The sequence below is a fragment of the Crocodylus siamensis genome, chromosome 5 (assembly GCF_052110815.1).
Source record: "Crocodylus siamensis isolate JL-2025a chromosome 5, ASM5211081v1, whole genome shotgun sequence".
NCBI classification, from domain to species: domain Eukaryota; kingdom Metazoa; phylum Chordata; order Crocodylia; family Crocodylidae; genus Crocodylus; species Crocodylus siamensis.
In genome coordinates, this window is record NC_143399.1 from 203,881,462 (window position 1) to 203,893,410 (window position 11,949).

General features: G+C 45.0%; 1 protein-coding gene across 1 annotated transcript in view; it reads left to right on the forward strand.

The window, feature by feature from the left end:
• The window catches only part of TMIE (transmembrane inner ear), a 47,296-nt gene extending 44,396 nt beyond the window's left edge, over positions 1–2,900 (forward strand). The window contains exon 4 of the mRNA XM_090049962.1: positions 39–2,900. Within this exon, the coding sequence (XP_089906088.1) occupies positions 39–361 (323 nt within the window). The 3' untranslated portion in view covers positions 362–2,900. The remainder of the gene's footprint in view (positions 1–38) is intronic.
• Positions 2,901–11,949: the final 9,049 nt, after the last annotated feature.

Below are 11,949 nucleotides of genomic sequence, written 5' to 3' on the forward strand. Positions count from 1 at the left end.
GACTTTCTGTTCTCTGTTCCCCACTCTATGCTCTACAGCTCAGACATCACAGAAGAAGAAGGAGGAGGAGGTGCCCACCGTGTCGGGGAAAGTGGACAAGGAGAAGGACAAGGACAAGAAAGAAAGTTCCAAGAAATCAAAGAAGGAGGGTGAAAAGGAGCAGAAGGAAGGGAAAGACAAGGAAGGAAAGAACAAGGACGGGAAGGAGAAAAATGGGGCCAAAAAGAAAAATGAAGAAAAGGGTGGGGGTGACAAAAAGCAAGGAGGTGGGAAGAAGGGTGAGAAAGAAGCTGATGGAGGTAAGGCTGGTGGGAAAGGTGGTGGAAACAAGGCCTCCGGAAAGAAACCACAGAAGAAGTGAGTTGGCCCAGAGACGTGCGATGAACGTGCCCTTGCCTGAGCATGGACAGTGCTGCAGCCGGGCATGGGGCGAGCAGGGCAGCGGAGGAGCTCTCTCCCTACATTCAGGCTATGGGAGGCTACTTGATATATGTTTTTCAAGCTGAATTTGCCATTTCTTACAGAGGTGATTTTTTTTTTTAACCCTCTGAAGGAAACCTGCCAATTGGCTGTGAAACAGGTCAAAGGTGCCTCCTGAGCCCTCCGGGCTCGTGTGGTTAAGGCACACCAGTTCCTGGGGAACGTGCTGGTGACTGCTGTGTCCAGCAAGCTTTGACTGGGAGCATTTGCTGGCACTGATTTGGAGCAAGGCTCAAGCCCATGCCTCTGGATCCATAGCGAGATCCCATAACCACCCTGCATCCATGCTCTCTATTGGCTGCAGCATTGCCTGTGAATAAAACTACCTACTTGACAGAGCTGACTGATAACAGGAGCTGGAATCAGCTGAAAGACTGAAGTGAATAAGGAGTGCATGGATGTGCTCGTGGAGTTGTCACACATTATAATGCTGGGAAAACCCTTGGTCCAGCTGTGATATATTCCGCTGACAATCTTGAGGCATTTTATGAAGACTACTTGAGCCTAACTCGATCCTTGTGGGTATCATGGATGGATAAACCTCAGACATTTCTGCATGACGTAACTCAGAGAATGAAACCCATTAATCCAGTGATGTTCTGTGGTACCCTGGGGTGCCTTGAGGTCCTTTCAAGGGTGCCACAAGTGTGCCATCATGATTCAAAAGGTAAACCCAGAGATTTCAAATAGAAATCCAGAGTGTTAAAAGCATCCTGACCTGTTGAGGGTTTTCTGAGTTCAGTGCAACAGAACAACAGCAAAAGAAAGCTTTTATTTTTCCAAAGTTATAAAACAAATGAAAACTCAGAGCTGGCATTTTCTGAGGGATGCCTCAAAACCAACAAGAGGTGCCTTGAGCCAAAAGGTTGAGAACCACTGCTTTAGCCAATGGCCCATGCTGTTTCTGAGAGGCAGCTCCACCACATGGGCAATTTTTCTTCCCTTTTGCATGCATCTCACTATGTCTTCCTCTTAAATGCCAGGAGAAACGCTTTCCTGAAGATCGATAGTGAGTACACTGTCTGAAAGGCTTGGTCTCTTTATTTTTTTTAAGTGAAATACATTGTGTAAGTACTGCAGGTGCTGAGGGAGTTGGTCAATGTGACTGCAGAGCCACTAGCTATTATCTTTGAAAACTGTGACTGAGAGAGGTCCTGAATGATTAAAACAGGGCTAATATAATGCCCATCTTTAAGAAAGAGGATCTGGGGAACTCCAGATCGATCAGCCTCAGTTCAAGTCCTGGAAAACTCATGCACCAGGTCTTCGAGGAATCCATTTCTAGGCACTTGGAGGAGAAGGTGGTGATTAGGAAATCATGTCCAACAAACCTGGTGCCTTCAATGATGAGACGACTGGCTGTCTGGATGCAGAGAGACCAGTGGATGTGGTGTACCTTGACTTTAGAAAAGCTATTGATATGGTCGCCCACATTCTTGCAAGCAAGCTAAGGAAGTACGGGTGGGATGAATGGCCTGTAAGGTGGATACAAAACTGAGTGGATTGTGGGGCTCAGAGGTTAGTAGTGAATGGCTCAAAGTTTAGTTGGCAGCTGGTATCAAGTGGAGTGCCCCGGGGTCAGTCCCAGGGCAGGTTTTGTTCAACATCTTCATCAGCGACCTAGAAGATGGGATGGAGTGCACCCTTAGTAAATCTGCAGATGACACCAAGCTGGGGAGCATAGGGCTAGGATTCAGCATAGATATGCTGCAGCATAGGGTTAGGATTCAGAGAGACCTAGACTAATTGAGGATTGGGCCAAAAGACATCTCATGAGGTTCAACAAGGACAAATGCAACGTCCTGCACTTACGATGGAGCAATCCCATTACCCGATGCAACTTGGGTACTGCCTGGCTGGGCAGCAGCTCTGCAGAAAAGGACCTGGGGGTGACAGTGAGCAAGAACCTGAACAGGAGACAGCAGTGTGGTCTTGCTGCCAAGAAAGCTACTGGCATCTTGGGCTGCAATGGTAGGAGCATTGCCAGCAGGTCAAGGGGAGTGATTTTTCTCCTCTGTTTGGCATGGGTGAGGCCACATCTGGAGTCCTGTGTCCAGTTCTGGACCCCGCACTACAGAAAGGATGTGGACAAATTGGAGTCCAGCAGAAGGCAGCAAAAATGGTTCAGGGGCTGGGGTAGATGATTTCACAAAATAAGCTGAGGGAAATGGGCTTGTTTAGTCTGCAGAAGAGAAGACTGAGGGGAGATTTAATAGCAGCCTTTAACTACCTGAAGGGGGTTGCAAAGAGGATGGATGACAGGACAAGGAGCAATGGGCTCAAGCTGCAGCAAGGGAAGTTGAGGTTGGATATTGGGAAAACTTTCTCACAAGGAGAGTAGTAAAGCACTGGAGCAGGTGACCCAGAGAGGCGGTGGAGTCTCCATCCTTGGAGATTTTTAAAGTCTGGCTAGATAAAGCCTTGGCTGGGATGATGTAGTTGGGGCTGGTCCTGCTTGGAGCAGGGGGTTGGACTAGATGTGACCTCCTGAGGTCCTTTCCCACCCTCATTATCTGTGAGTCTAAATGAAGCTGTATAATGAACATAGAATAAATACCATTATCTGTGCTACTACCTGTGACGCTGCCTTCAGTTTTACGAGCTGTCCTCACTGTGAATCTGGTTCTGTGAAGTCCAGAGTTGATGATAAGGACTCTCAATTTCTGGGACTTGAAGTTGTTCGACATCTTTGCATGGAAGCACAGCCTGCCAAGAGATACAGGTTTTTGTGTGAAAAGTTCTTGTTCACACCGGTTCTCTCTCTCTTTCACCAGAGGAGGGGGATTTCTCTAGTTTTCACTTTTTGTTACAAAGGACAGGAAAAAAACTCAAATCCTGTTTAGACTTGAGTTACTTGATTCCCTACTTAAATCAAGTGGGCTTACCATATATTTTTAAGTGCCAATCTACACACTTTTCAAATGTTAGTGCCTTGAGGTAAAAACATTTGCAGAGTGTCGAGGCTGGTATTTGGACAATGTGTTAGCGAATGAGTTCTTAGCAAATAAGGACCCAAATCTCAGCTACATATACCCTCTGTGTTATCCACCTACACTCAGTGTATCAGAGAAAGAAAGGGATAAATGATGTGCCATGAAACCAATTGCCATGGTTTGTCTACGTCTACGTCTATGTCCATGTCTATACACAACAGACAATATAGTTCCCAATGGTTTTAGCTTTGATGGATTGTAGTGCAGCTGTATTATAATGTTGATTATCTTCATATTGAGTTCCCTTATCAATTATATTTGGGGTCTTTATAGAAATAGCCCATATATTTGCAACCACTAGTTTACATTCTACTTCAGTTTTCATTTTGGTTGGCACCTTGAGGAAAATATCAGTGAAAGCAGGACTTGACTACAAATTTGCAATTAGCTGCTTACCGCTGGGCTTCCTGGCAATTTATATTCAGTATCTCTGTAGTCTTCTGTCTTTATAGCTGTTTATAAGCCTGTATCTTCCTCTTCTGGATTTTAAACAGTCCCCTGATCTCACCACTCAACGTCGGAAGTGAAATGCCCATTGCCAACACACACCACAAGAAGTATAGTTGCCAGAGTCAGAAATCTGTCAGCCATAAATCTGGTGACACATCTCCATTGCCACCATGATCGACTCCCCGTCACCCCAACTGAACCATTGGGATTCACAGATCCCAACAGGCAATATATTGAATCAAGCGCACCAACTGCCCTTAGGAAAATGATGTAGCTGAAACCAAACAGCCATTAGCCAAACAGAAAAATGTTAAAAACACTTATTCATTACTGGAAGAATATATTTCAACAAAACACTCCATTTCTGACTGCCCAGTCCCTGTCCTCAAAGGAAATCTATACAATGCCTTCAGGTGATGGGCCTGGAAACACAGATCCATAGCTTTACTTGACCACAAAAAGCCATGGTCTTACCAGAGACCTTGGTTTTATAACTTATTACAACTTACCTCTCCCATGGTTTGTCTCCACTCCACAGGTGATCGCCGCACACTTTGCTGAGCACAGTTAGGTTAAAGGGGGAGCAATTAATTGGTCTAATTTGCATTTACCTTGGGCAGTGCCTTCCTCTCTCCCAGCCCCAATGAAGAGTGCTTGAAACCCCAAAGCTTGTCTCTCGTCTCCCAACTACTTTGATTCAATAGAAGATATTGCTTATCTTCATAAACCTTGCTTCCCAATTCATCTAGCTTTATCCCATCTGGAGGGCTTCTAAACTGATGTGCCTAAGTCTGATCCTATTTCATCCTGCTCAAGTTCCTGAAAAAAAAATCATTAATGTGCCTACTTTTGCACCCCACCATTATCTGAGTCTTCAGACTTAGTCACCAAAGGTGGCTAGCAGAAAACAGACCCACCTACCTTTGCATGATTTTTTCTTTTTTTGGAGGGGGAATTCAGGTAGGTGGAATAGTACGTCAATGAGGCATTTAAATCCACTTAACAGGTGGAATCGAATCTAGACCTCTGACTGTCAACTGAGATGGAAGAAGGATACACAGTGAATGACAGACTCTCCACCTGGTATCAGCCTGGAGTCAGAGTCACTGTCCAAGTTGCACCAGTTTCTACCCCTGGAACCCAGCCTACAGGTCCAGGGTCACGTTTGCACTGGCCCCACTTTGGAAGCATCTGTCTCTACAAAGCATGCTACTTGAATTAAGTCCCCCATCTATTAGCCACAGCCACAGCAGCTGTACACACCACTGATGGGGAACGGTGACACACTGAGAGAGTGTTGATTCAATGCTTCCTGCATGTTGCATTGCACAGACCTCCAGTGGCAAACTCCACTTGGGGCAAAGCCTAGTCCTGCATGTTGCCCAGAGCTCCTAGTTCACCGAGGACTACACCGCAGAAATGGGCCGAGATGGAAAGATGGAGAGCTCACAACATGTCTTGATTCCTAGCTTCTCATGGGAGAAGGTTTAAACTTGTTCCCAAAACCTGTCTTACCAGGGTGAAGGACAGCTGCAACCCCTGTAGTTGAGGGCAGCTGCATAGATGTCTACCATCCCAGTTCTGGGTTGAGATATCAAAGCTGAGCTATCCCTCAAAGGCAAATATCCCCCTGGCATCTAAAAACAGATCAGACTACAGTCCTTTATGTCTAATTTCCAAGAGAATTATGACAGCTGCATGCATGCAGAGAAAGAAAATGGAGCAAAAATAATGATATAATTTTGAGAACTGCTATACAAGAACGCAATACATACAAAATAGATTTGACACGGCAAAACCCATCCCGAAGTGGAGAGAGAAAACTGAACATGAAAGAAAAAATAATGAGACACTTTTATATATACCTGTGTAAGAGCAGGTGTGACTTTCTATTTTTCCTCAACGTGTCAGCCTGGGTGAGAGCAAATTTGTGGAGTTCACAATGAAAAACAATTTGTTTTCCGTGTTCAGTATTGTCCTCTAAAGACACCTCTTTAAGAGCTGGGGGAAAAAAATAATTTCTGAATGCTTGAGAAAGCTGTGATTGTTTATTTTAAATACTTCTGACGGAAGCCAGAAGAGAAGACGGCTAAACCCAGCAGGGCTTCAGCTTCCTTGCAAATTGTAGGAAACTTGCTGTGAACTTGCTGTCAGATAATAGCGCAATAATGAAAGTGATACTAATAGCTCTTGAAATGTGTCTCCTTCTTGCCTTCAGAATAATAGAAAAGGCAGAGATGTGAAATTCCCACTTGACTTGGGCAATGGGTCGGTGATGAACTGATGTAGTTCCTGGCTGGCCACCTCACAGGGTAACTCTGCACATTGGTATTGGTTTGAATGGAAGGATGGGCACTCTGGGAGTTGGGTATCTGGGGTGTTTCTTTCTTCTTTTAAAGCATGTTGTATTCATAGGTATGTTTTAAGGCCAGAAAGGACAATCCTGCTCAACTAATGAACCTCCTGGGTCCTGGATCATTCCTCTTGGTGATTCTTGGAAGTGAGGGATATATTCTTCTCTTAGGCATGGAGTAGTGTTATCCAGGCACAGAAACTTGTGGGAAGACCTCCAAAGGCAGAATGGTCACTTCTGTGTCTGGCTCTCAGGAAGATGGGTGCCCAATTCCCTTTGAGTCTCTGACGCTTTCCACCTTGAGGTTGAAGGAGAGTATACCCAGGGTTCATATTGGGGGTGGAAAGTGGTTGCAGTTCCTCAAGCTTAACCCCTCCAACAAAGCAAGATACTAAAGGAGACTGAATCATAGTTCTTGATACAAAAGTGCTTCTACTCTTCATTTTATATATATGTGTGTATATATGTAATTATATATACATATATATATATAAAATTTATATATGTATATATAATTATATATATACACACATATATATAAAATGAACAGCAGAAGCATTATATATATATATATAATATATATATATATAAAATGAAAAGTAGAAGCACTTTGTATATATATATTCTTCTACTCTAATGATAACTTGAGTAAAATAGAAGTAGTATCAGATCATGTCCCGTGTGTTGCCACTCAGACCCCAGAGGAGGAAAAAAATACTAGCGCCATCTTACTAACAAGAACCAGAGAGGTCCCAAGTGTTTTCCTTTATCATTATTGCACTTTCCATAGTCTCTGTGTTGCAGGCGTTTGTTAACTGTTACCTGCCTATCTTAGCTATCTATCTATCTGACTTACATATCTATATAGATCTTCTCTGTAATCTGTGTGTCACTGACTCTTCAGTCAAAGCACGGACTCCAGGAAGCAGGATAACCCTTGGCAGAGAAACATAAAATGCTTCAGGATACTCTCACCCCATTTCAGCATGGCTTTGTTTCAGAACCAGCTAAATTTCTGGCTTCTGTAATTAGGTCAGAAGCCACTGATTTTACTCCCCTGATTGGGAATATGAAGCTTCAGTCACTATACTCTCCCCAAGCATTTTCCTTGCTCCCTCTTTGCTCACTCGGTGAATTCCCTTTGTATCCAGTGAGTGGAAAACGGAAATGTCAGACCTTGAAGCAACACTTTAGAGCGCCAACTTCAGCTCTGACACCCACAGGGGCCAAATCCTCAGCTGCCATGAACAGCCGTAGCTGCAGCAGCACTGCACTGATTTATATCAGCCCAGCATAGGGTGCATCAGGAAGGCTTAGACAGTGCATCAATGTCATCCATTTCACTCCGTACATCTAAAAGCTGCAGATGTGGCCGATTGTCCTCCTTAGACCCAGGTCAGTATTCAGTAGCTCAGTTTAATTGGCATTGAGAGAAAACCTGGCGCTGAGATTTGGCTTAGGCATGTTTGTCACAAAGCACCCCAGAGAATCAATCCCCTCCGCTGAGAAACACCGCGCCGCTTGCACATGCCTGTGCTTTGAAAATACATATTCGTTCATCCGTTGATAAGAAGGAAACACATTCAAAGCCTGGCGTCTTAGGTCATATTAATTTTGCTTCCTAGCTGCTGCAACGCAAACAAGATGTTATGCTAATTTATCAGTCGAGCTTCTCCTTGGAGGAGAAAGAAAGTGTGTGGGGGGGGAATCCCAGAATGCTTTATGGCATCAGCCCACCCTCCGCTTCTTCACCGGGGCGAACGTGTGCGTGCACGGATGTGCGCGTATCATGGGGGGCCTCAGATCATACTAAACATTGCTTCCAATGCAACTAAAAACAGGGTCTCAAATGATCAGAGAAGGAAATGAAATTAAAGGCACAGCTGTACATTTCCCTGCCTGTCTGCCCAGACAGCAGGACAGGCATAATATTATACTCATCCCACAAAATCCTAGGCCTGGAGCTTCAGTCCTTATAAAGCAACACTTTTTTGTGGGGGGAGCATTGATTCATGACAAGCTTCCTCCCTGTTTGCCCCCCACAAGCTGAAGGCACAAATTAGGCCTTGTAAAATGAGCCGTTTGTAACAAACTCGCAGATGGGTATAATCCCTTGAAAACAAAAGCATCCATTGCTGCAAAATACTGCTGGGGCCAGGAGCTCAGAAGGATGTAACAGAAAAGGATCCACGGTCTCTATGGAGAATGTAGGTACCTCTAGTGATATAAGGCAGAGCTACAAAAAGTTAGGAAAGAAAAGAAACTCAGATACAGTGGAACATCATCCCTAAATAATGGGGGACGGGGTCTCTCCTCTCCCAGGAGCATGTTTTTGCAAACTCTTGCCACGGGAGGGTGACTTGTTCTTCCTCTATAGGGTGTGTAGTAATATTTAAAGGTGGTTTCTGCAGGATATGGATACCTCTTGCGGTCATCTTTCACTTGTAGCTAACCCAAGCCTAGTGTTGGTTCATCTCTACCTGCTGCTGATCCCCAGTGTAAAGAGTCTGGTGGATATGGATTTCCCTGCCTGTGAATCTGTCTTCTCTACATATTGGCTTGTATTGGCATAGCCACGCATGAGTCCCCCTAAATCCCAGATAAATCCTCTGGTTGCTCTACCTTAAAACCAGCTCTAAATAGGAGATCTGTCCAATGCTCGTAGAGGTACACTGTCCTCTTCTACCTTAGAAACCATAAGGCAGAGCACAAGGTTTTCTTCTTGCCCCGTTGCTGCTGCCACTTGTCTTGCCCCTCCATGCAGTGAGGAGGCCCGTGCTCCAGATCTTGCCAAGGCAGCTGGGTGAGTTGGACACCAGCACTGGAGATTAGTTATCCTCTCTAGGCAGTTCTTCTTCTTCAGCAATCCCTCACAGTCGAGGGTGATTGTCTTCCATGATTGTCTTATCTGTGTGTCCAAAGATGGATGATGAGACCAACCCCTGTAGGCAACTGTACCATCCCCTACGGAACAAGGTGCTTGAGGCATACCTGCTGCCCTCCACACCTGCACCAGTATCCACAGGTATGTCTATACCTTGCCTTACGAGCATGCTGCATGCTGTGGTAGGTGCCCCTTTCAAGTACCCTGAGCCATGTGAACTGCCCCGTCCTGGTCTTGCTGCACATCATGAGAAAAACAAAGGAGAAACAAGGAGGAGGAGAGCCTGGTTGCTAGAACAACAGGAAACTCAAATTGAGTCCTTCTCAGAAATGCAACAGCTACTCATCTCTTTGACTTTGCTTTGCTCTAATTATAAATAGTAAAGACAGGAGGCAGGGTGCAGAAGGGAGAGCAGCAGGGTTCATTGGGGTGTGTACTGAAAACACGGCAAAGGGGGCAGAGTGGGGGGAAACGCCAGATGCTCAGGAGACCGTCCGGAGTAAGGCTCTGCTGTAATCTAAGAGGGTTTTAATGCAATTAGTCAGTGAGTTTGCGCTAATGGTCAGCCTGGCAGTACCTCTAGGCTGAAGGGCAGACTGATCCCAAGAAGAGGATGCCATGTGGCATACGAAGATCATAGAGAAGTTGGGTTAAAAAGAGACCCCCAGAGCTCATATAGTCCAACCCCCTGCTTGAGCATCCCTACCCCAACCAAGATGCTTCCTGGGGGGCTGGATATGGAAGAGCTGCTGTTTCTCAGGGTTTGTTTTCTGCAGCCCAAGGTGTGGGTGGGTTGCCTTCGGGACGGTCCTGCGGATGACCCAATGGACCAACTGCACTGGCTTCGGACGGCATCACCCCACTTAGCAAAGGGCCACAGAAATGTTGCTGCTCCTATCACAAGAAAATAAAATCCTGGTTTTCACTCTGTCAATAAAACGGGAAACCATGTGTTAAACCCATTCATGGATAACCAGAAGTCCACAACACAAGCGACCCCTTCAGCACATCTGCCCTCCCCAAGGACACATCCATTATAGCACATTCCTGCCGAGATGGGGCTTGCACCCTACACAGGGTTTCTGTCCTTTCTCAGCTCAGTGACTCATCAGACAGAAAGCCATAGAAATTAAATGATTAGCCTCTGTTTATATACACATGGGGCATTGATCCCAGGGTCTGTTTTATGGGCTGCCCTATATGAAGCGTGATGTGAGTGAAATTCATTTATAAAGTCAAGCACTGTGCGAGTGAAAGTCGAAGTGCCTGTTTCATTCCCCCTGTATTAGACTCCCTGTCCTCTTACAGGAAGCTCTAATAAAGTCTCCAAGGACATTTAAAATGAATTAAAATAAAATTTCCCCAAATGGAAACATTGCATTGGTAAGATACTGCACTGTGTGATAGCATGGAGCCAGGGAATATTTGAAGGCCTGTAAAATAAACTCATTAAACTGATACTCTGAATGCAAGGCCTATGAAATAAGCACGTGGCAGCTATTTCCTATCTCTTGACTTAAGAGAATTATCTGATGAGGTGTTGGAGCTGTATAATGACAAGGCTGTAGCTCAAGGGACAAATAGATAGAGACAGCCTGCATTGCTAAACCATTACAAGGATTTGAACATTGGGCCATTTTGCTTCATGGCCATCTCAACACATCACCTAGAGCCATCAGAACAAACCAGGCTGTTTAGACACAGGCAGGTTCTCAGATGCTAGAGGCATTAAAACAATTTTCAAATGAAATCACGATAAAGGTGTAATACTTCCTGTTACTAGTGAGGGCCAATGTCATCTAAAGAGCACTCTAAAATGACACATTTTTCACATGTCTATCCTCAGTTGATATCAGTGAAGCTTTATTCACTTCCATCAGCTGTCTCTTGACTCAAGCAGCTGTCAGCGTACGACGAGCTTCTGCATTTTGACTCTGATAAAATCACGTGTGACAGATCATGTATTTGCACCGCCGTAATTCAGATGAAGAGCGTGGTTTAGCTTGCTTCTTACTTCTTTTATGTCCCCAAAAGTATGCTCTCAGCATGCAAGGCAAGGTTGTTTGCAGCCAGTAAATATTAAGTGGCTAGTGATAGCTAGAAAATGATATTTACAGGTTTGTTTTTGGAAATTGGCTTGTAGGTAAAATAGATATGCAGTAAAATAATGGTCCAGGGTGGCAGCAAAGGTTAATTGATTTCTAAAGGCTCAGTCACACACTCACACACTTGTCACAGCCTTCAAGACAAACAGGGTGTCTTACACAACAAGGCCAATGGATATACGCATAGCCTGGGAAATTGTGGGTATATACCCCACTGTTCGCTAGCATGAGACAAGGCAGCACCAGCTCAAAAGGTGCAAGAGAGTGGGGGCCTGAGTTTCTGGGTTTGGGGGAACAGACCAAAATAGAAGAAGACCTGGAAAGTCCAAATTAGGATGTGCTGGGCTTGGGAAACAAAGGATTATGCTGACAGGACAGAATGTGGACAGTATGACGACCACAGAGAGACCAAGCACAGATAGCCGTGGATGAAGAGTCATCAGGAGGGGAAAAGGATACAAAAGAAAGGACTTTAGTGCAACAAAAGGGCCCTGCTTCCTGAGAAGAGTCATAGATTTTAAAGCTAGAAGGGATTTTGAAAGATCATCTGGTCCAGCCTCCCCAAACTAGGCAGGAAAGACACCTGGGGGTCAGAGGACTGTCCAAGCTCCTCTTAAAAGTTTCAGGGGGAAGCAATTGCACCACCTTTGGAGGGAGACTTGGAAGCAAGGGGCAGGGGGAAAC